The sequence below is a fragment of the Parasteatoda tepidariorum genome, chromosome 8 (genome assembly GCF_043381705.1).
Source record: "Parasteatoda tepidariorum isolate YZ-2023 chromosome 8, CAS_Ptep_4.0, whole genome shotgun sequence".
NCBI classification, from domain to species: domain Eukaryota; kingdom Metazoa; phylum Arthropoda; class Arachnida; order Araneae; family Theridiidae; genus Parasteatoda; species Parasteatoda tepidariorum.
Window position 1 is genome coordinate 72,379,362 of NC_092211.1, and position 24,902 is coordinate 72,404,263.

The 24,902-nt window shown below is 28.0% G+C and overlaps 1 protein-coding gene across 2 annotated transcripts in view; it reads left to right on the top strand.

The window, feature by feature from the left end:
* LOC107448674 (uncharacterized) overlaps positions 1–19,127 on the top strand; it is a 53,177-nt gene extending 34,050 nt beyond the window's left edge. For both annotated transcript variants that reach the window (XM_016063971.4, XM_021146330.3), the window contains exons 3-17: positions 2,145–2,237; positions 3,668–3,802; positions 3,967–4,080; positions 4,890–4,972; positions 5,809–5,914; positions 6,710–6,767; positions 7,663–7,757; positions 8,010–8,162; positions 8,447–8,555; positions 9,236–10,055; positions 10,797–11,023; positions 12,349–12,465; positions 12,565–14,217; positions 14,300–14,352; positions 17,044–19,127. In XM_016063971.4, coding sequence (XP_015919457.2) covers positions 2,145–2,237; positions 3,668–3,802; positions 3,967–4,080; positions 4,890–4,972; positions 5,809–5,914; positions 6,710–6,767; positions 7,663–7,757; positions 8,010–8,162; positions 8,447–8,555; positions 9,236–10,055; positions 10,797–11,023; positions 12,349–12,465; positions 12,565–14,217; positions 14,300–14,352; positions 17,044–18,381 — 5,154 coding nt within the window. In that variant the 3' untranslated portion in view covers positions 18,382–19,127. The remainder of the gene's footprint in view (positions 1–2,144; positions 2,238–3,667; positions 3,803–3,966; positions 4,081–4,889; positions 4,973–5,808; positions 5,915–6,709; positions 6,768–7,662; positions 7,758–8,009; positions 8,163–8,446; positions 8,556–9,235; positions 10,056–10,796; positions 11,024–12,348; positions 12,466–12,564; positions 14,218–14,299; positions 14,353–17,043) is intronic.
* Positions 19,128–24,902: the final 5,775 nt, after the last annotated feature.

Genomic DNA, 24,902 nt, shown 5'->3' on the forward strand with positions numbered 1-24,902 from the left:
TACTCGTTATGTTTGTTTTTCAAACACCGATAACTATTAGATATTCTAAATATAGTTTTTCTTTGAATGTGTTTATTCAAGCCGAGCCACCTTCTTAATAAAGATGTAGGGGAAAAACAAATATGATATTTAGTGCATTGCATTGTATTATGTTTCTATAAGCAGCACTTTTTATGGTTCCTTTGTCTAATATGAACGATAAGGAACTAGTAATAAAAAATTCGGTTAGAGAAATACAGACTCGATCGATTTGATTGTTGAAATTAAAAGATATTGGCATACATCTAATTTTTATATCTTGTTGTTATATAAACTCTTTAACTGCCATGAGCATTGTTTATGGATTAGAACTTCAGGATTTGCATATTCGTAATTAAACTAATGACTACTAATTTAGATAAATTCCCTTGTGTTATGAGCTGTTCATTAACCTAAGATTATTTATTAGTTACAATGCAAGTTAGAGATCATCGGAACTTGAAGTTTATAAAAATAAAAACACCTATTAAGATTGAGAATGATAGAATAGGACATTTGCTGAATTTGATTAAAACTTAGAAAACGATAAATTATATTATTTACCGTTTGATCTTTTGGTAAATTTATTTTAAGACTATGGCAAGGCAATAAAAGGATTTCGGACAGAAATCGAATTTTCTATCTTATCTATCTATCTATTGTTTGTCTTAACTGCTTTTACAGTTTCAGGTTTTAATTTAAATAATTAGTAATAGGTTATGACTATTTATTTATATAATATCTTATCCTCATATCTTATGTTCAGTTCAATAGCATTAGTTATTTGTTTAGTATAAAAAGTAGATTTGTTTAGTACATATATAGATAATTCTAACAATCGCTTTTCGACTTCTCTATTTTCATGTGGTAATCAAACAGGTTTTGGTATTTTCAGTCGAACTTTTCTATGTATTCGTTGAACGTCTATAGCGATGTGGTTAAATTCTTAGCTTAAATATAAATTATATAATTTAAAATATATTTATTTCACATCCAAATTATACTAACCACAATTTACTGCGATCTCCTAAAGATTCTGTATATTTAAATAAAGCTTATAAAGGAAGGAAAAAAAAAAATGTATGCAAATTTCATGTTTTCATGAATAGTAAGCACAGCAAGTAGTGTTTCCAACGGTTTTACAGTAGTGTATTAACAGTGAAGTCTTTCAAAATAATCCACCAACCTGTACCTTAATTAAATCTGAGAACAGGTATTGCTTCTTAGCTACTATTTATTCAGATGGATTAGAAATGATCAGAGTTTTATCTTTACCAGCTCCAGGCATCAAATGAGGTCAAGAGCAAAATGGAAGATGTAATTTTTACTGTGTCTGAATTTTAATAAAATTTTTATTTCTTTATATTTTTTTTCTTGATGGGTTTAATAAATATTTGGTGTTATATCATTTTTGATGTATTTACATGAAATTATTATAGATCTTATGTTTGTTGTCGAAGTGTTTTGTTAAATGCATGTTTCAGTTGTTTTAAATGAATGCTTGTGCATTTCAAAATCGTTTGATATTGATTACTTTTCAGGCGATAACTATACTTTTTTTAACTGTTTTTTTTTTGTTTAAAGAATAATTACTCTTTTAGAAACTTCTTTTGACAGCATTTATGCGAGTAGAATTTAAATTTGAAGTCAATGAAATGTGCTTTATATTTAGAAATATTCAATTTTTTCGTACTCTTATTTATAAATCTAGTTATTTAATTTTTGTGTCTGCTTTTAAAAATATTTGGAACTAGCTTTTACTTTTATAACAGTAAAACTTTTTCACTACTTGATGCCTGCAATCATAAAGCATTGAATTAAACACTAAATAAACCATATAATTTTAAGACTTTCGCGCAAAATAAGGTGGAATTTTTAAAATGTTACAAATAATACTTACATTGTGTATATACTTCATAAACTAGGTATCCAATTAGTCAATTTTTTATTAGAATGATACAATAATACAAACATCGAAATTATGAGTTATGTCTCTATTGTGGTTTAATGGTGCAAATAGAATTTATTTTTTTTCGGATTAAAAGAAGTTTTAAATGCATGCAAATTCATTTCTATATAAAAATAAAATGCCGAACTTCTGAAATTAAATGAGTTTTAATTCACAGGTACTTTGGCATTTGGATTCCTTTCGAAGAAATTTTCGAGAAGTATCTAGTCATGCATGTATGGCAGAGTCTTGTATATTCTGCGCTTTAAAGGTAAGATTCAATTTTCGTTCGAAATATAAATTAAAATTTTAAGATTTTGAAACAAATGAAATAATATAGACTAAATTCAAAATAAATATTAATAATATTTAAGTTGGATTGAAATTTTTTCAGAAGCAAATAATCTTTCTAAAACGGCTAATAACAACAGAATAATAAATGAGTAAATAAGAGAACCGACCAGAAATTTTTAAATAATTATTTACTTTATTAAATAATTTTATAAAAATTATTTGAAGATGGTGGTATTCTGAAGAAGATAGACTATAAAATTTATAGAAAAAAAAAAAGTCCCGGATTTGCATTTCGATTTTTGATACTACGATAAGAGCATAAATGATTTTTTTTCCCTTCGTGTCTTTACATTATAATAGATTTAACACTTACTTTAAAATGCAATTACCATGCTATATAAAATAGAGATGTCTTTTATATGATTCACATGCCAGAAAAAGCAGAAGGAAGAAAAAAGTTCAAGGTTATATCATCAGATGTGACATAAAAACAATTATTTTTATATATTTGCTAGTTTGAATAATAGATCCATAGTTTATTTTTTTTTACCTAATTCTTCTGTAACAATAAAGATAAAGAGATGAAAAGAAACAAACATTGACTTTGTAAGTTAAGCGAGTATAATGAAACAAAAACATGGGGACATGTGCGCTAATTGTCCTTTCAATTTAAACAATGATTATGTGTTTATTTCCCCGTACGGGGCATTCAAGGATTTCTGTTGTTTAGAGGTCTTATTTATGGTGGTAAGAAAGATTTGTTTAAAAATTGCTACATTCAAATATTAATGGTTAGTACTCTTAATAAAGAAGTAATTTTTTTTAACCTTCATTTCTAAAAAATCACCAGATTTTTTTAAAATTTTAATAATTTAAATTTATTGATAAATTAAAGAGTATATTAACGTATAGGATATTTTTTTTAAAAAATACTATTTTAATGCCTGCTAGGAATTTTGGAATTGTGTTGAACAATAATATACTCGCTCAGAAAAAATCGGACTAACGTTGGATCATAATATCGGTGTTTTCAATCACAAGTACAGTGCAGATTTGCTGAAAGCTCAATAAGGTGAACCATGCTTCCGTTCTAGTTAAACCACTATATCATTAATATGGTTCAACTTAGGCACCATATTCAGGTTGCTGAAAATTCGAACGATATTATGGTGCAAATTATCTTAAACTGAGTCAACATATTTTGTAACTCACTTTGAATGGAAATTAGGTTCAATTTAATGGTTGCTACGAACTCGATTGCGTGTTGCGGTTCTAAGTATGATTCGACGTTGAACTGATTTTCCCGAATGTGTAGTTAAGCATTACTATAGTATTTCAGTTAAAAATGTCTATGTTCTTATTTCTACGGCATCTTCATAAATTAATTTTGTTGCGTAATATTTTCAGGAGCTGTTTACACAATTTCAATATAGCCAAGAATCTGCTCTGCCCCCTGATGCCTTGCGTCATGCATTGGCTAAAACATTTTGCGATCAGCGACGATTTCAACTGGGATTTATGGATGACGCTGCCGAATGTTTTGTAAGTTAATGCATTATGTTCATAGTAAGCTGTGATACTTATTTAAATTTAATTATTTTTTTTTTAAATGGAGAATTTCTGATGACTAATAATTTGTGCATAGCTGTCACAATAATATGACTTAATCAATGATTTTTAATGTTTTTTTTACAAAATTTTTTCAGGAAAACATTCTTCTCCGAATTCATGTTCACATAGCTAACCAAGAAGGCGATGATATGTGTGGTCATTCCAACTGCATTCCTCATCAAAAGTTCGCAATGACATTGGTTGAGCAGGTATTATATTCAAATTTGTTATTAAATTTACATAAAAATATCAGACATACAGGGTATTCAATGTGTCTTTTTGTAATTACAATCTTTTGTTAAAAATCAATAAATGAAAAAAGCTATAAATATGTTAGTAAAGAACGCTGCAAAAAATTCTGGACCAAATTATGGTTCAAAAAATCCATTTTTATTATAAAATATTATGGAATATAAATGGAATAAAAAAAATATGAATGAAAGAAGTTATAAATATGTTAGGAAAGAACATTGTAAAAAATTCTGGTCCAAAAAATCCATTTTTACCATAAATTTTATGGAATATAAATGGAATAAGAAAAATAAATGAAAGAACCTATAATTATGTTAGAAAAGAAAATTTTAAAAAATACTGTACCAAATTATGGTCCAAAAAAATCCGTTTTTACCATAAAATTTTATGGAATAAAAAATCTAATATACAATAATTTTTTCAGTAACATTTATGGTAAAATCACTGTAATTAAATAAATATTAATGTAAAATTTTAATAATTTTGCTCATTTTTACAGTAATATATTTACTGTAAAACCACAGTAATGAAATAAATATTACTTTAATTTTTACAGTATAAAATTTTATGGTAAAAATGTATTTTAATGGATGGTGCGCCCAGGGTGCACCATCCATTACAGTATATTTTACTGTAATTTGATCAGGAATTCTTTACTGTATACATTTGTCTTATTTTGTGAAAAAAAACTTTGAGGACTCCTCCTGTATATTTGTTTTTGAAATTTTTTAATCTATATTGAATCTTGTAATTAAATTCCTTTCAGCGAATGTGCCAAAATTGTTCTTCAGCATCAGAACCTCTTCCTTTTACCCAAATGGTACATTATGTTACAACATCAGCCTTATGGTACGTATTAATTTAAGTGTTCTGAATCACCAACCACCAGATTTTAAATAACATTTTTGTTCAAATCTCATTAAAAATTGTTTTATTTTATGAACTGATCTTAATGAGATTTAAATACAGGACTTTAATTGATTCAGATCAAAAGTTCTAATCTGCTTCAAATCAAGTAATTTAAACCTTAAAATGAGTGAATAAATTGAATCATGTTTTGAAGAAACATAACAAGAAGAGAAACATGAATAGCAGATTACAAAATCAAAAGAAATAAAAATATGAAAAATTAAAATAAATAAGAAAAAATTTGCATAATAAATTTTGCGTTATGTAACAGAAATGTTTTCAGAAAAATGGTAAGAGTATCAGAAGAAGAGTAATGGTATCAGTAAGAGTATCAGAAGAAGAGTAATGGTATCAGAAGATCGTGAGTGATAATACTATATGTTTTGTCATTTAATGCGCAAATAGGTTTTGCATATTTACGTTACAACTACATTTCTATTTTCATAAAAGTTTAAAATGTTAAAAGAGAATCTAAATTCTTACTATTTTCATTTTAAATCTTGCATAAAATCTGGAGTGTCAAAAAGCATACTTACACTATTGTAGGGAAAGACCATTAGACAATGCCACCCTTCATCTATCAAAAGGTACCTCAATATTGAATTAAGTTAGCATGTCTTATATACTAGTAAATTGATGTTTAATAATCATAGTGGTAGTTACGCTGCACTATAATTTATTTTATCTATATTTTAATGGTTTTGCTAAAATGCATAAATGTAAAATGTTTTTCATGTTGTTTTCTATTTGAAACTCAAGTTAAAACTTTTTTACAGTGCTAAGTCCACAGAAATGTTGAATGAATCAAGTAACAGACAACTGACTTCATTTGGAAAGTTACTGAGATTAGCCGGAGAGATGGGAGAAATAAGAGAATGCCCAGTACGTTTTTATTAATTTATTTTCGTGAAACACCTGAACTTTTTTCTAATTTCGTTACCAACTAAACCTAAAATAATTTCTAATAAATTATTAATTTAAATTTCACAAACTAAATTGAATATAGTTTCTGAAGACAACTTGAAACTTTTTTTTTGTTGCTAGACTTAATATTGGCTTATGTAATTCATTCTTTAATTTTTTTTCCAATTTTCTTGTATATGATTTCTTATAATTTATATTCTCATTGGTTAACTTATTATAAACATTTAAAAAAAAAAATTCTTAGTGTAGTCGAACCATACCATTATATAAAGGAAATTGAAAAAGTTATCGAGTTCGCAATTGTGAGAAACAATATTTAAAAAATAGTCTCTTTAAATTTGAAGATATTTTTTCTGTTCATATATATGTTTTTATAAAACATAAAAAAAGCGTTATATATATCATTATTAATAAATAATTTTAAGCTTTTAAGAAAATGTTACGATATGTTTATCTTATTAAATTGTGCAAAAATAATTAAACAGTTTATTTTTTAAAACTTTACTGTAGAATTGTCTATAAACCTTTTTACTCTTACTCATATAACTGAAGAAATAAGAACAGTTTAGTAAACTGTATAGGAATCGTTTTTCATTTATTCTTGGTTATCATTCTTTATTTAATTTTTCCTCCCCCTAAAAATTGTATATTTTTTTATCTCACCAATACGAAAACTTGTAAGATATTTTTATTTATTGACTTAAAAAATATGATTAAATTTATAAATTACAATTTTGAAATTTATAATTTCAGAGTGGTTGTGGTGGCAGTATCCAGTCAAAGAAAACTCTCATGAATTACCCTGAAGTCGGTAAGTTGTGTTGCGCAAATAATCAGATAATTTGCAATTTCTTTTTTTTAGATATGAATTTGTAAGTTTTTATTCATAATTTTTTTTTACTAAATGAGCTATAAATATCTATATATCTTTCTTCATAAAATTATGAGTCTAAATACTTTATTTTTAAAAATTTGCATTTCTCTTACTTCTAGATATTCATTTTTAAAAATATATCTCCTGCTATGACCTCCCTATATCTATATTATCTAAAATTTTCATCAAAAATGAATTAAAAATTTGCACATTGGGGGGAAAACTAATATATAATTCTGCTAGAGAAAGGTTATCATAATTTCACAAATTGGTGAAATAATAAAGATATCGAATTTCAGGGGAAACTGGGAGGGTGAAAGAAGTTTATTATACCTTGAAATTTCATCTGGTTGGCAATCAAATTGGTTTGGATGATTTTTAATTCTCTCTTCCCCAATAGCAATTCATTCAGATTTTGACAATGTTTTTATTTTTCTTTGCTTAATTTTTGATTTCAGACTTAAATATGTATACTTCCTTATCTTCCATTTTGATAAGGATCCTTATTATTGAGGGTGGTGTTTATGGAACACCCTGCATTCTGAATAATAATAATATACAGTTTAAATTGTGTTGAATGAATGTTTTAGTTGAAAATGTATATTTTTTAAAAACATTAGTGGTTACATTTCTATAATAAGGTTACATTTTTCAGTAATATTTTATCTTATATAAATATAAATACTATGTGTATTGCTTGACTTAATTATTAAAAAAGGTTCGTAACTCATATACTTGCATACTCATAAGGTTTGTAAAGTTTGTAACTCATAAGATGAACTTTTTGTTTTGCAATCATTAATTACAGAATTGTATAATTTCATTATTTTAGTAAGCATTGGTCTAGTATGGGACTCTGAATCACCAACACTTCAGCACATCACTGATGTTTTCCACAGTATTGGAATGTACCTGGGCTTACAAGACGTAAGTGAACAAAAATTTTTTTCACGAGTTTGATCTATGCAGCATTAACATATTTTTGCAAGTGAGCTTGCAAATTATTCGTAATGTCCATTATTTTTCATGTGTTTTTAAAACATTTACTGGTATTCTATTATTTTAGAAGTTAAGAAAACATACACAATGCTCAAATACACAAATTTAAGAATGTTGTAAATTTCATAGAGATCTTTGAATTACATATTTTGTCTAATAGTTATTTATTATATTTAACAGATGTTTCATAACGTTTATGATTCTGAATGGGCCAATGCTACAACTCATCAACTGGTTGGAGTAGTTACCTATTATGGAAAGCACTACTCAACTTTTTTCTTCCATACAAAATTAGGAGTTTGGATTTATTTTGATGATGCTACCGTAAGAGAGGTAATTATTATTAAGATTCAATTTGTATTCCTTATCTATTTTTTAAAATGATTTTATGAAAGAAAAAAAATTAATAAGTAATTTTATCTATCAGGTTGTTAAAATATTGCAACTGTTCTATAAGATTTTTATTTACTATCTTTTTTTAAGGTTTTAGTAAAAATTATCTATTACTTTGAGTTATTAAAAATTCTGAATTGATGTGAAAGTTAAATGCTTGGAAAATAAAGTGGACTGAAAATTTGATTTATTATCAACTTTAATTTTATTTTATTTATTTTTAGGTGGGGCCAAGCTGGGAGCAAGTTGTTGAAAAATGCCAAAAGGGGCGTTTTCAACCACTTTTGTTATTATTTGCCAATCCAGATAGCTCATTTTCATCCATGAAACAAGGTATGTATTAGTTTAGTTTCCTCTTGACATGCTGGAGTTTTATTTAATTAAATTACTTAAACTATTTCCTTTTCTTTCATTACATTTAAAACAAAACAAACACAGCGTCCAAAAAAAAAAGTGGTTACATTAATAAGAAATACAAATTAAGCAAGAAAATATAATTTTGTCTTATAAATAATTTATTATTGTAATTATGGAAATTTAACAAGCAGTTGAATTATATTTTTTTTTCTCTTATATTCAGTTTATGTAATGATTATATTATGAGCTTTTTGTTTGTCAAATGAACATATGCACCCTGTTAAGCAATTAGACTAACGAATAAAGATTATATCTGCGAATAAATGAAGTCATGATTCGAAATTTTTATTGTAAATGTTTAAATTTCAAAATATTTGAGCTAACTTTTAGAGTTTTTCTTTTGTTATATTACAATATTTGTTTAAAAAAAAAGGAATGCACAATCCATTCCTTTAAACTAGTTGTTTGGTAATTTTGTTAAAAAAAAGACTTTTTTCAATTCTCAACCCTTAAAACTCAACCTTTTCTAAAGCACAGGCACTGAATATTTTTGCATTGAGCCATAAATTACAATTTATGGCTCAATACAAAACAGTAATTAAATTTAAAAAAAACGATTTTTTAAATCAAAACTCATCTAATTTTTTTCCTTCTAGATCATATTCATCCGAATGGTGTTCTATGTGATCCTTGTAACAAACCTTCTGTGATGAACCAAAGACAAGCTGTGATAAATCAATATCTCAAGTTCCAAAATTCTCAAATGGGTTCCTATTCAAAACCAAAATATGGTTTAACAATTTGTGCTAAAGCTCAAGATCCCTATGTGAACAATTACATGCCAGACAAGTATTCATCCAATGCACATAAGATCGCAGATCAAGGACTTACGATAAAAAACACAGGATCTGGTGCAAATTTCATGAACTATGCTTATGAAACGAATCACAATTCAAATTTACCAGTTTACAGCAATTTGCAGTATTTAAACTCTTTACAGCAGTCAAATGAACATGCTGACTTTTCAAAATTGCCTCTGCCAGCAAACTTACCAAGCAATGGTACCAGAAGCGTCATACCCAATGGAGATTTGCAAATGTATAATGCTCTTGATATTTCTAATGCAGTTAAGGATTTTGATGCAGCAAAAGACAGTGATTCAGCTTTTACTGAAGAAGATGCTGAAGTGAGTGACATGTACATCAGTAGGAAAGCCGTTGAAAGTGTTCTTAATCACCAAAAGAGACAGATGACTTTGTGCAGATCGTACAGTCAAAGTGCTATTGGCAACAGGAACAGCAGTAGTAGTTTAGAGTCATTTGACAATGTTCAGTGCAGTAAACCCAGTCCACTGAACAACCAGCTGGACAATGGGCTGATTCGTAGAGATTCTGGATCTTGGGGTAGTGACCGTAACAGTTCTTCAAGTTGCAACTCTGCTGAAAATCCTTTCTTAGCTGTGGTTGCTTCGAAAAGGTATAGTAATATCTTGCAGTTGTTTTACTTCTATATTCAATAATTTTTATTATAGGTTCAATATTATGGCTATTAGTAAGCATTAAGTACTAATTTATTCTTATTAAGTTGTGTTATTAGTTTATGCACTATTAAAAAGAGCAGTTTTCACTGATCTTTTAAAAATTGCTGTCTGATATTTCAATACAATATAAAGTTGATTTTCACAAATTCAGAAGAAAAATCTAATAAAATGATCCTCCCTCTGAGCCTTTCCTTTTGATATGATAGTTCATATAAAAGGTGTAACATACTGTTCAATGTATATGTTTATAGTAAAAGATGTGTTTTAGGTTTTATGGAAAGACTATAAAAAATTAACAATTTGTTGTAATTTTACCACCCTTCATAATTAATTAACCTTAATGATTAGGAATAAATAGTAGTTTAACTTTTACCTTTAATTAGTTTCTGCTCCATTTTTTTTAAAATTCTGAAAATAATTTTCAATGGTAGATCCATGAACAATGCAAAGAAATAAACTTTTTTTTTATCAAGTAGCTCTTAGATGCAAAACATTTAAATATGTAGAAAATTGAAAAGTGAGGATAAGCCTATTTTCTAACATGTTTATGAAAAGTTATCTAGATGTAAGCTTTTATTGTCCAAATGCTTTATTATTTAGTGTTTCAGTGTAAAAATAAATAATATTCTACCTAAAATGTTTGTTAAAAAAATGTTCAAGAATAATTTTTGTTTTAGGTTGCTTTTGGGTTTAAATAAAAAACCACAGCTTCAAGACACCAATTCTTCTGATCATGGATATGATTCTTTCTCAGTGTCCAGCTCTGATAGTTATCCATCAGTTAATGGTTCTCCTGTTAAGGTTGAGCCAAGATTGACGCAGATACCTGAGGATTGGTTTCCTGAAGAAGAAGAAGATAATGATTTGAACAAGAAATTGAGTATTGTAACTAAAGATGATTCAGGTAATTTATAAATTTGTATTTTCTTCTTTACTTGTAGGAAAGATACTTGATGTCGTTTGATTAAATCCTTCATCCTATTTTGTGAATTTCTTCATCTCATTTTGTTCTGTGTGGCTCTGTTAAAAAAAAAAACAGCTCCTATTTAATTTATCGCAAAACAATGCCCACAACTCACAAGAGAGTTTTTACCTCTCTTATTTATTTTGGATATGGATCACCACTTAAGGGTAAAGTTTACCCGTTTTTAGGTAGGTGTAATTTTAGAAAATCTATATATTTTGAGATACCATAAAAACTTCTATTTTTTATTATATATTTTTTTTGAGTCAGAATCAGACATACAAAGCATTGTATCTTTTTTTATCTCAAATTTAGTGCAGCGTTACATGCATCCAGCTCTTGTTCAATTGATTACAATATCCCATCACATTTTAGGGTTTTTCATAAAATAGTAAATTTATATCAAAGTTTATTAGTTTTTTAAAATTTATTTTAGATTATTTCAAAGCTTATTTTAGATTACTCAAAGATCTTAAAAAACAATAACAAACCAGAATTATTATATTTTTAGTTCAAAAATTTAGTTTGTCGGTTATAATGTGTTATGTAATTCCTTTTTAGATTGTGTTGAAACTTGAAAACATTTCAGAATTTTTAAATTTTGTAACTAAATAAAATAGACTTTTTTGTGGCTTATCTAATTCACTTTTGAGACTGAGATATAAATTAATTTGTTAGTTTTAAGTTAAGTACTTAAATTATAATTAATAAAGTAAAACAGAACTTGCTATTGTTTTATAAACTAAACGCTTTAATTGAAAGTCATTCATAGTTCAGAATTAACTATTTTGTAAGTTGATTAAGTTATATTTATTAATCTAACTATTTTTGCAATTTCTTTAAAAGTTTTTTATTTTATTGTTGTAGCAGTTGTTTTCATTAACTTCAATATGAGCAATTTTTGTTTTTTAGTTTTCCGGAATCTAAAATGTTGCAATTATTATTCAATAAATGACCTGTGATGCATTTTGCTATCTCATTTCTCCATTTCCCAAATTTTATCTCTAAGAAGCATTTACCCAATTTTGACGCCTAAGTCACTCAAATAGTTGTCGGAAATATCGTTAAAATAAACTGTACAAGCATAATGAGCGTATAATAAAACAATTTTCTTTCACAAATATATTTTCAATACTCTCTTACGTTTAAACTTTTTGAGTTGCGATTTTTATTTAATTTAAACGCTTAAAGTTTGAAACATAATTATTTGTATGAAGTTTTTTTTTAAAAATGGATTTTATTAAAAATCTAATTTAAACTTTTAGGACCACCTGACTGTGATAAATTATGTGCTGAAGCTGATCTTTTGCTTGCCAAGTCTCACGAAAAAGAAAAAGATGGTGATTTAGTAATGGCTGCCTTATTGAGTGATTCAGCTGCTGGTAAGTTGAAATAAAAATTTTCAAATTCTCAATTAGTTTCTTTGTTGTATTAAACTTATATTAATTTCAGTTCTTAATCTAATGTTGTTTATTTTACAGCTCGAGCAAGGGCTGCCATGGAAGCTCCATACAACAATTCTAAATCTTTAATTTGTGCAAAAAAGAAGCACAGCACTTGTGTGATGAGGTCTTCTAATTTGTACAGAAGGATAAAAGACCACGAATTGGATGAAAGGCGAAAACAGAAAAATCACATTGGGCATCACAGTCGACAGTCAAGTAGAGATAGCACACACTCTAAGCACAGTAGGCAAAGTAGCAAAGACAGCACTCATTCTAAATCTGGAAATAAAGAGAACTCTCCTAATTCTGATGATGGTGATAATTTTGGAAAAAATATTGAAATTTATGGAACTTTGCCTAAGAAAGGAAGTAAGAAGAAAAGTGCTGCTTCTGGATCAACAAAAGCCAAAGATGACCAAGTTTATAAAGATTTCTTAAATAAACAACGCAAGAATACAAGTCTTAGTGAGGCTTTGAATGAAACAATGTTGAAAAATGTTGATCAGCCAAAAAGTCTATCTGAGAGCAGTCCCAAACGGAAAAGTCACTCAAGTAATGATAGGAAAAGCTTTGAAGGAGTCCCAGCTAAATCCCCAACTCGTAAGAAGGATACCCCACCAAAAGGTGATGGTGATGCAAAGAAAAAACCTCCCAAACCACAACCTTCTCAGGTTCCTCAGGCAAACAGTCGAAATTCTGCACCTGACATTGGAAGTAGAGACCTGCTCTCACCCATTACAACACCTGATAAAAAGCAACACAAAATTAAAAGGAAGTTAATGGGTAACTTTATGAAACGCAAAAATCGGAGCTTACCAGATCTTAGGGAGGATTCTAATTCTACAGATCAAATAAACTGTTTCCTGGATGATGCCTTAATAGAAGTTCCATCTAACTCATCAGGTGTGAAGTCTAAATGCAGCCCCAACGATACTAAAACAGCCCAAATCAAACGGAATGTTTATCAACCCCATCATGCTCTTGTAAAGAAGGACTTATCACATAGAGCCCTACCATTGAAAGTCAATATTCCTAGTGTCCAATCTCCAGCATTACCAAGTCCTAAACTCAAGTTGATTCACACACTTCCCTCAATAGGAAAAAAACCTCAAGAGCCTCAAATTGAAACTAGTTACAATACAATTGCAAAACCTTCTAAAATACCTTTTATGACAAGTACATTAAAATGTGAACAAAATTTACCACCTTTACCATTGTATAAACCAATTGATGCTAGTTATCCTAAAACAGGATTAATTCCATCTGCAATTCCAGTTTTAACCCCTCAAATTCCACTTTCACCCATCAAACCAAACACCGTACCAAAAGATTCATTTTCTGTAAATAATTATCATCAAAATTCTGATGAACAAGCTAATGATTTGGATCTTCCACAGCCAACCAATTCGTTCCTTGCTGAATTACAAGCTAAAAGAAAACAAGTTTTGAACAAATCGTCACAAAAACAAGAATCATCAGTTAATATGAATCAGCAGAATTGTTCCAGTAGCATTGAAAGGGAAGGATTGTCCATGCTTCCAAAATTAGCCATTCATGGAGAAGGTACATCATGGCTAAAAGAATTGCAGAGCAAGCAACAACAATTTTTGAGCAAACAAGATCCAATAAAATCTATAATAAAGCCAAACAATCTTGATAGAGGAATGAAGCCCCAAATACCTAACAAAGGTTAGTTTTAAAACAAATGTTTCTTAAATTTATAAATTGTAATCAGCTTAAACATTTCTAATTTTGTTTTTCTCTATTTCAGCTGTTGAATATCAGAGGCAAGAACCAACTAACTATTACCAAAAGAATTGGAAGGTAATTACTTTTTAGAATTTATTCACTTCTGTTATTTCATCAAATTTCTTGTTTTATAGAAATTTTTTTAGTATACAGTGAAACCTCTCGAGAGCGACCACTTTCTATTCCACAAGTAAAATGATTGTTAATGGAGTTCTTAGGGGTTATCTCCATTAACTTCAAAATGTTATCGAAGGTACATGATTTTTGCAAGCGCTTTTAATTTTACTCAGTGTTACTTTCTGGCTGAAATGGCACTTGTGTTGGTGTCATGAAAACTGGATCGATAAATAACCTTTAGCGTCAATAAAGATGATTTCTACTGATATAGTTATGTGTAAAAGCAAATTTATCAATTATGAAAGATAGAACTGTTTTGAATAAACAAACAATTATGTTTTTAAGTTTATATCATAAAAATTAGTTAGCTTTAAGGTTTGTTTGTTTGGGATGATTAATTGTTTCTTAAAAAGCTTTTTTTTCTAATTTAATTTTAACTATAAATAAATCATTGAAAGCTTCGTCTTTAGTACACTCTGACTGCAGCATAACGTTGTAGATCTCTTTTAGAGATCGTTAAAAAGAGCTCCAAATAAGAGCCTCACACAAATATTTTTGAACTATTTATTTGATTTGTTAATATTTTTTGTTTCCCTAAATAACCTTTTCCGTATTTGGTGTGAAAGATAGCCCGGTCGTTGGGAGAGGTTTTGATGGTCTTTCCTCTTCTCCTTCTATACAAAACCTATGTAAAAAAAAATTCTGTGCCGCTTAAAAGTGGCCATAAATAGAGGACGTCGTTACATAGAAGTGGTCTTTCCTGGGGTTTCACAGTATTATCATCCCTATCAAAAGTTAAAAGTAAAAATAAATAAAGAAAACATTTTCTTTTAGTCTGTCCTACTAAGTATTCTTTACTATATATTTTGTCTTTGTATTTAGTCTAGCTGAAACAATGAATGGAAATTAATCTTAATAACTATTCTTGTTCAAAACATAAGGTATTGTGGCGTAACTACCACTATAAATATTGAGTACCAAATCACTAGTATATATAAGATACTAGTATATATAATATAATAACTAGTATATATATACATGTTAACTTGATTCTATCTTGAGGTACCTTTTGATAGATGAAGGTTGACATAGTCGATTTATAATATCCCTCAATATTATTATTATAAAGCTGTTTTTATTTTGTTGTTAAGCATGCAAGTTTGTTATTTATTTTAGACAAATGTTTTAGAAATATTTTTTCATAAATATGTACCATTAGTTCTTAAGACATCTTTTTGATTTGCAAATTCATGTGATGAAAATTTTTTGAATTTACTGTAATTTTGTTTACTAAAAAGTTTTTAAAAGAAATAATGCTGAAACTGACTGAGAATAAATATGTTATATTATTTAAGTAAATAGAAGATTTTTTTAAACGATATTTAAATGACGAAAGGAACGATTCAACCATAGTTATTGAAAATTTGGAATATTTATTATAAATTGAATGTCTTAATAATAACAATAAACTTAATTTCAATAAAATATTTGTTCAACAAATTACTTTTACAACCTTTGTTATACACTTAAAATAAATAACTTAAAATTGACTATTCTTAATGGAAAATTTGTTTTAATAAAGAAATTTCACATTTTATTTCTTTTTAACTCACTTTCATAAATTAACATCAAGAAATTTAATAATTTTTAATTCCTCATAATATTTATTTGATTAGTTAAAAAGTCTTCAGGTCAAGTCTCATGACTTTTGCATGAAATATATAATGTATTATTTCTTATTCGTTGGTTATAATCTCTTATTTCTCTTTTTATTGCTTTACATAGAGATTAACACTTAAAAGGTGAGTGATGTTATATTTTTGATGCTTTTATGCATTTGAGGATACCGTATGATAAAGCTCTTTTATTTCCAGAAATCCTTAAAAAAACCCATCTTTAATAAATATTTCTGGCAAATATTACTAGTGTAATAGTTTTAATTTACTGGTAGTAGCTAGAGAGAGTACCTTTCATTTATCTTCTTAGTATTAGTAAGTTTTAAATAGATTTTTCTGAGAATTTGGAAGTTACTCTTTCTGAAATTAGAAATTACTGTTTCGTTAAATTTCACTTGCACTTTTTAACTCAATAAAATAGCTGAGATTACTCAAATTTAACGCAGAAAATAAAAATAGGAAACTAAAAAAATAAATAAATAATAGATATGTAAATAGATATTTTGTATAAATAGTAAGGTGACGCAGTATGTAATGAAATGTTTTGAAATAAGAATTAAACATTTTCTTTTTCTTTTGACCTATCACTTATTTTTCTATCATTATCACTTAATTCTATTTAATCTATCACTTATCTTATTATATCTATCACTTATCACTTAAAACAGATTTAATATTTTTATTGCAAATGACATAAATCACATTTAAAGTGAAGTTTTTTTTTATACCTAATAAAAAAATTTTTTTTTGCATTTAAAAATATTTTCTGAGTTAGTTCCAAGACTGTCATTAAATCTATTCTTAACATCTATTTAATTACCTCATTTTAATTTAGCTTAAAAAGTATCAAAAACCTTAACTCAAATTGTTTAAAATAGCTTATTTTTGAAAGTTTTTTTTTTTGTATCAATAACTCAGTCAATTAATAGAGCTATTGTGTTGATTCATTTTTAAAAATGTAAATATTTTTCAGCTTCTCCCAGAAAGTATTTCTGAAGTAGATGGAGTAAGTTCTTCAAATCTTAGTGCAGGTCTGCAAGTTGAAGCACCCAATCAAGTGCAGCAAATTCAAGCTATAAATAATTCCATCCTGAATCATCAAATGCAAACTTCAAACTCATATGATAAAACTCATCAAGTGCCTCATGCAACTACATCCAGTCAGATTCATCAAGTGCCAGCTACAAACACATCCAATAAGTTCCACCAAACGAGTCTCACAAATACATCCAATCATATCCTCCAAATGTCTCATACAAACGCATCTCCACTGCCACCTTATACCAATACATCCAATCAAATGTCCCTGACAAACACATCTAATCAAATTCATCAATTATCTCATCCGAGTGCATCCAATCAGATCTCTCAAGCACAAGCTACAAATAGATCTAATCAAATCCATCAAGTGCAAGCTACAAACACTGCCAACAGTGTTAAAAGTTTGGCTTCAAGATTTGAAAAAGTTCTTAAGCCAGTTGTCCCACAATTACCATCTTTTCTGAAAAATGAAACTGTTGAAAACAGAAACCTAACTGTTCAACCTAATGTATCTAGTTCTCGGGATTCAAGAGAGTCAAGTGTGGACAATCAGAATACAACTCCTGATGCACAAAATTTACCTTGTGAATCATTGATTAAAACTGAAATTAACTGTGTGCCTTTGAAATCTGCTTTAAAAGTTAGGTCTGATTTTAATTATAACAACCCTAGTGAGATTAACTATCAAAGCTCATCTGATATTTCTGATAGTCCTTCCAAAATTATCAAATCCGTTTTGAAACCAACTTCTCATCCTGCAGAACTTCATGCAGTTGGATTACCACTTGCTGAAAATAGCGCATCACAAAGACCAGTTCAACCTCCTGATTACGCGACAGCTTTGCAAAGGATTGGAATGATCAAGACCTCACCTAGCGATGGAGGTTTTACTCCTATGGAACAGCTAAGCTTAAGCAATCCTCCAAAAAAGAAACAAGGGCCCAAGAAAACAGTGACATTTTCTGACGAGGTTGTTCTAGTTGCTTGCGCAGAATATGATGAAATTGATTTCTCATCGAATCCTTTGTTTGAAAGAGTTTATCAACAGCATGTGGAATCAGGAAAAGGTGAAATACCGATTTTGAGTAACAGTTATAGTAATAGTTACCCAGTGGAAAGTGGCAGGAGCTATGACTATGAAAATTCTGATTCTGCAAACGTTAATTCGCCATCCTCATGCAATTTGTGTCATAGTAAACCTGTCACATCTCCTAAAATTTACTGCACAGACTGTGAGTTCTATTTATCACGGTTCAAACCAAGTGACTGAACTTTTTAATTACATTTATAACTGTTATTGTTTTTTTTCAATTGTTTAAAATTACTTTATTTTCAGCTGTGATAGAAACACATCCAGGTTCATAATCAAACGCACAAAAAGCTTCATTTCATTTCCTAAGAGTTAGACATAGATTTTGAAATTCAAGCAACCGATTCTTTGTTTCAACTCATTTATAAAATTTATAATTCAGTTTGTAAAACTTAAAATTTGAAAGACGCTTTTGTGGAGATTTGAATTAAGGATGAAAAATCAAATAGCAATTTAAAGTTGAAGTTTATTTATTTAATATTTTTCTATAATATTTTATTGATTGCGGTTTTATTATTGTACATAAAAGTGCATATAAAACAGATTGTTAAAAATTAACTGATTGTGATAGCTGTTAATTATTATATTGTTTTTTAATTTATGTATATTTTTGAGTTCCATCTGATCTCACTGTTTTAAATGCACAAATGCAAATGTTTCACTGGCACAGAATGATCGATTTCAGTTTCAACTCCATACATACATTCCAGTTGTGTATATATAAACTACCATGGTACATCATACTTGTAAATATTTTTAATGATCATATCTTTACAAGTGCCAAAGAGACTGTTTGTTAATTGTAAATTATTTTTTTTAATGCAAAAAATAATTAATTGTTTTTTTTTTCTCTCTTTATAATAATGCTCTGTTGTATAAAGTTTAAAAGCTTTGTAAATATTTTTAATAAAACAATGAAAAATTTATTTGTCTCTTTTTAATGATGCAACTGTTTGATTAAATTTTTATTTTTTAATATTAAATATCTTTCAAAAACTAAATTGACAAGCTCAGCGACAAGTTTATGGACATTTTTACTAAATAAGCAGCAATGGGCAGTTATGTACGAAACATCTTTTCCTATTGAAAACTAACTCATTTTATAAACCTTAGGAAGAAAAAAAAAATAGGACATCGATCCTAATTCTTGACAACAACTTTTTAATATTTATTAAATGTAAAAAATCTTCTCTCAATATGTTCAGAACTTTCTTAATTATATGCACCATTTAGAACTGGGTTTGAAATTATAAATTCAGAATTTGTTATCAATTTAAATTTTTCACTAATTAATATGATTTGTTTGTTGTTAATTTACGTCGCACTAGAGCTGCACAATGGGCTATTGGCGACGGTCTGGGAAACATCCCGGAGGATGATCCGAAGACATGCCATCACAATTTTGATCCTCTGCGAAGGGGTAGCCCGCAGGGCCGTAACTACGCCGGGGCCCCGACGGTCAAGGGGGCCCCATATGAAGAGACCACATCATGTTTTTTTTTTCTTTCAAAATAAAGCACTCTAATTATATATGTGTAGGAAAGAAATTGTGTTAAGATAGATATAACGGTAAAACACCTTTTCACAAATTATTTTCCTTTCTTAAAAGAACAAACACGCTTTACAGAGAAGGGGAAAGGCCTCAGCTGCATGTAGTTGATTGCGTCAGACCCAGTGGCAGAGGTCTCCTCTAAAATTTAGATCATGGGGCAAACGATGCGTTTCGCCCCTCCTGAAATTTAGACACTCACAAAAATAAAGTCAAGTAAAATCAGTAATTTAAAATTTTTTTTCCTTTCAATTTTGAAGCTATTTTTGAAATAGAAAACCTTATATTCCTCTGACATTTACGTGCCTTGTCTCTTCTGATACTTAGTTATTCGCCAAGACGAAGTCTAGTAAAATAGGTAATTTTAGAGGGAAAAAAAAGCTATTCTTTTTCAGCTTTGAAGAGATATACATCAAGTTATTCTGTTATGGGCGATTTATATGTTTTTCGACTTTTGGAAAAGTAAAGTAAAAGTAGAAAAAGTATTTTATTTCCAATTTTTACTCTATTTTCTTCCGAAATAGCAATGAGGGGGCGAACATATTGTTCCGCCCCTTCTGAAATTTCAAAATGCTCAAAAATAATAAAAATTGGTAACTAAAAAAAAATGTCATCTTTGAATCTATTTTCCAAATAAAAGTGAGGGGGCGAAAAATTTGCTTCTCATCTTCTGAAATTTAGACATTAATAGAATAAAATCAAGTAAAGTNATACCGCACACCCTCGGTCCCTACGCAGACTGATCCAAGTGGTCACCCACCCGCACACTGACCGCAGCCAGTGATGCTTGACTTCGGTGATCTGCTGGGAACCGTGTCTTAACGATCAGTCCACTGCGGGACTCGAATTTTGAAAAACATAGATTTAAAGGAAGTCACATTTGTACATTAATGGAAATCACTTACATGTCAATTTAATGGCGATGGACTCAAATATTTATAAGGCGTTCTATAGTGTTGCCTTCAGGAGAACTCCAGACACTCGTCTCGCGTCATGGCGGGTACTATGGTTACGAGGAAAGGTCACTTCGAATACTGGTGTGGGGTGAATAGTCTTAGCGTAGGTCGTCGTGAGTAAACCAATCGACGCCTTCCTTCTTTCATTTCACCCCCATTAGAAATATGCTCTCGCTTGTTACCATGGCCGCAGAAAGCCCCAGACTTTCAGTCTGGAGGAGTTCTTTTTAAAGCCGCACTATACAATCTACACTTTTTATATATTTGGAATTCTTGTCAAAAATAAAGCCAAAGAAGCGTATACCTTAAGGATTATAAATTATATAAACTATTTTTGAAGCATTAGTTCGGAAGGCGGATGAAAAATATCAAAAATAATTTGAATTTCTGGTAAAACTTTTTGTTTCAACTAAACGCCTCTCACCTTATATTTTTTCGGATTATGAAAGCGATTTTGATATTTTTAACCTTACTTTCCCCAGTTGTGAAAATACTTTACATCACTGGATATGAACAACTTCATAGCCGCCAATCTATAATGTTCTAGCTTTTATTACGTTATAGTTCATTTGTTTTTAAATGTCTCGTATTTAAATAGGAAAAATAAATTAAATTGCCAATGCGGGAAAAGGGATTGTTTCTAAGGGATTTAAATTCAATGTTACTTTCAAGATATACATCATTTTTGTTAAAATATTATTATTTCAAATGTTACAAAAAAAGAATTAAATTGCTGTGACCTTAAAGAACTTAGAATTTTTTATTTGTAAGAATACTCATTGTTTTTGAGATGAGAAGAAAAAAAAATCAAAAATAGTGTATCAAAATTATATTACGTCAATATGTTGGGAATTCAGTTGTCTGTAATACAAATAACAGAATGGAAATAGATGAATGATTTCGAAACTTACTAACTGGAAACATTTTTTGGAAAACAGAGTAGAACTTGCCATTTGTCATATAATTCTGAATTGGTCAAAAGTTGGAATGTGAAACAATCACTACAACACATTCTTTATTCAATTGGTTTCAGATTTTTGGCAACATCAATTAGGCCTAAACTTTCGAACTTGAAATAGATTGTTAATATTTTTATTAAGCTTAATTTAAAGGTTTTAAGGGTAATTTAAAAGCATAGTAATTAAATTCAAAAAATATATTTTTACAGTTTAGCTTTTTTTTCACTGTAAATTAGAGTAGATTAAACTGTTTCCGTATTTTTAAGACTAATTTAATTGCTTTCGTGATGCAAGTAAATATATCAAAATATCTACATTGTTAACTATCGTAAGTAAAAATAAGTGTTCTTTATAATCTTCAAATATTTATTTTAATAAAATACTTTTAACGGTTTTAACAATTCAAAATATTCCCTCCATATTCTTATTAAAAAGAACTATATTTATGAGTTAAAATAATTTATGGAGATTAATCAACAAAAAAATTTGAATTTATAATGAATGGAAAATGTTTCCTTTCTTAATAAAAATTTATTATTTTCTTTTTTTTCCCTTCAATTCTTGATAACAAATTTCATTCCTATAATTCAATTCCAGACGATAATTTATATTATCAGGAAAAAACCAAACGCAAAATTTAATGTTGTGTTTCTCCTGCTTATAATTTTTGTAAGGAAAATTAAACATTCTAATAAATTTTGCTTTAGATTTTAAGGCTATAAAGGATATCGATGAATATGTTAATTGTGGGAAGTTAGAATAAAAATGTTTTTTGTTATCTTCATTCATTAATTTTTATATCAATAGAATACTTTTAACAGCTTTTAAGATTCAAAATTTCAAAATATTGCTTCCTTATTTTTTTTATAGAAATATTTATGATATAGAATTCAAAGTGATTTTTCAACAAAAATGATTAAATTGATTATAATTATCATTGGAAAATGTTTCCTAACCAGTTAAAAAGAATTTTTTGATAGCAGATTCGATTCCAGACTATAATTTTTAAATTTTTTATCAGTAATAAAAAATATATAAAACAAAATAAAAATATCCTCAAATTTAATGCTATGTTTTGCTGGCAGACTTTTTCCCCCACTAAAATAAGCGAAAAGTTCTTTCAAATTTTCAACGTTCGATGATAATCAAAAATTAATAAAAATATTGATGAATTTATGTTGAAAACGGTAAGCAAAAACAAAAAATGTTCTTCGTTATTTTTAATTACTAATTTTTCCTATTAATAAAATATTTTCAATAGTTTTTTAGATTAAAATTTTTAAGATATTACCACTTTTTTCTTATTGATAAAAACACATTTTTGAATTAGAAGGATTAATAGAGACAGTTCAACGAAAATATATGAATTCATTATGAATGGGAAATTGAGTAATTAATAACGAATTACTTTGATGAAGGCAAAATGGAATTTAAGAAAATGGAATTTAAAAAAAATGGCAGACGAAACTTTTGGAATAAAATTCACATAAATCTTATGAAATTGTGAATGTGATATATAAAATTTATAACATTTTTATAAAATTCTATAAAAATTTTATATAATTTGTTAAATTTTTACAGTAAAATTATGCTTTTACATTTTATGAAAAATGAATTGAAACATTTTTATTTTATAACATGTAATACGAAAATGGAGAAATCTATAGATTAGATTGGTTGATGAAGGTTTCGTTTAAACATTTTGACTTTTAATTTTTTTTTTTTTAATGTTTAAAATATCGGCTCTAAATATTATTGACATGTGATATACTAGGCATCAATGCTGTTCTATTAATATGTCCTATTAAGTTCTATTAATATATCCTATATACCTAATTATATTTATTCTAACTATGCTAAATTAAAGTTGAATCTAGTATTAAATCTATAAATAAATTATCGATATAAAATTAATATCCATATAAAAATAATTATATTCTTTTTCTATATATTTCCGTATCTAATGCTAATTTAATTGTAAAACATTAAGTGAATGATTCTCTACATTAAAAAAATCGTAAGAGCCACCTAAAATTATGAAGATATGTAAAAAGAATGTAACATTCGTCGCTTAGTTTGAGAATTATTAACTGTAAAACTGGTAACAAAAGATGTCACGAGGACCGCTATGCGCACCCGTTGAAATTTAACTACAGATTAATAATTTGACATGCTGAAAGGGCTAATTTTGGTTTATAACCTAATACTTTGGTTATGATCTAATTTTTATATATAAATCCTGCAGATTTAAATGTCTGTATTGAGATGTCTGTCAGAATATATGTTTTTCGATTTAAAGCTATATTTTTCGTTACATTGAAGAATTTACTAATATATTGATTACTAAATTTACAAATAAGGATTACGTCATTTTTGATTTAGAAAATGTAATGATATGGCTTTGTATACATAATTTAATATGCACGTCCCTACCTTGATCTTTATTTTTAAAACCTAAGTTTGCGAGGCCTCACATACGCTAAATAATAAGATCTTATTATTGGCTTGCTCGAGCAAGCCATATTGTCAGTTGCGAAATCAGACGCAAAAACGTACTTTCTCGGAATAAATATACTCTATTTTTCCAATGAATTCCGATTTCTGACCCCCAAAATATGGACGGTAGCCTCACTTTGGGAAATATGATCCTAATAATTAGATAAGAAGAGAGGTCAAAAGTTTGGACCCTTTATTCTTAATTTTACTTTCTGCGTATTTCGTTACAACTCGAAAGCTTTTTAAACATATTAAAAATTTTTTGTACTAAACTATAAAATTCGTTTATCAAAAGAAAGATAATAAAAAACTTGGTCAAATAGTTCCTGAAAAAGCAAATTTGAAAAAAGTCGTGTTTTTAAAATTCAATTTTTGAAGACAGAATTTCTCAAGACCGATATCGTTCAAATTTGGTATTTTTTATTAAAGTACCTACAAACTTTAAAATGGTGAGGAAAATTGTAAATCTTACAATTCAAAATTTTTTCGACTATTATTATATAAAGTTATGAAAATAATAAATATTTACTAAAAGTCATTTTTGCTAAGAATTATTTTAAGATAAATGAATTTTTCATTGTGTGCAAAATTTTTTTAATTCACTTAAAAAGTTCTTGATGTAGGGCGAAATACGCAAAAAGTATGCATTAACATTAAATGGTTCAAACTTTGAACCTCTGTTTAAATCAAACTATTGGGGTCATATTTCCCAGATTCTCCCTATATTTTTAATATATATAT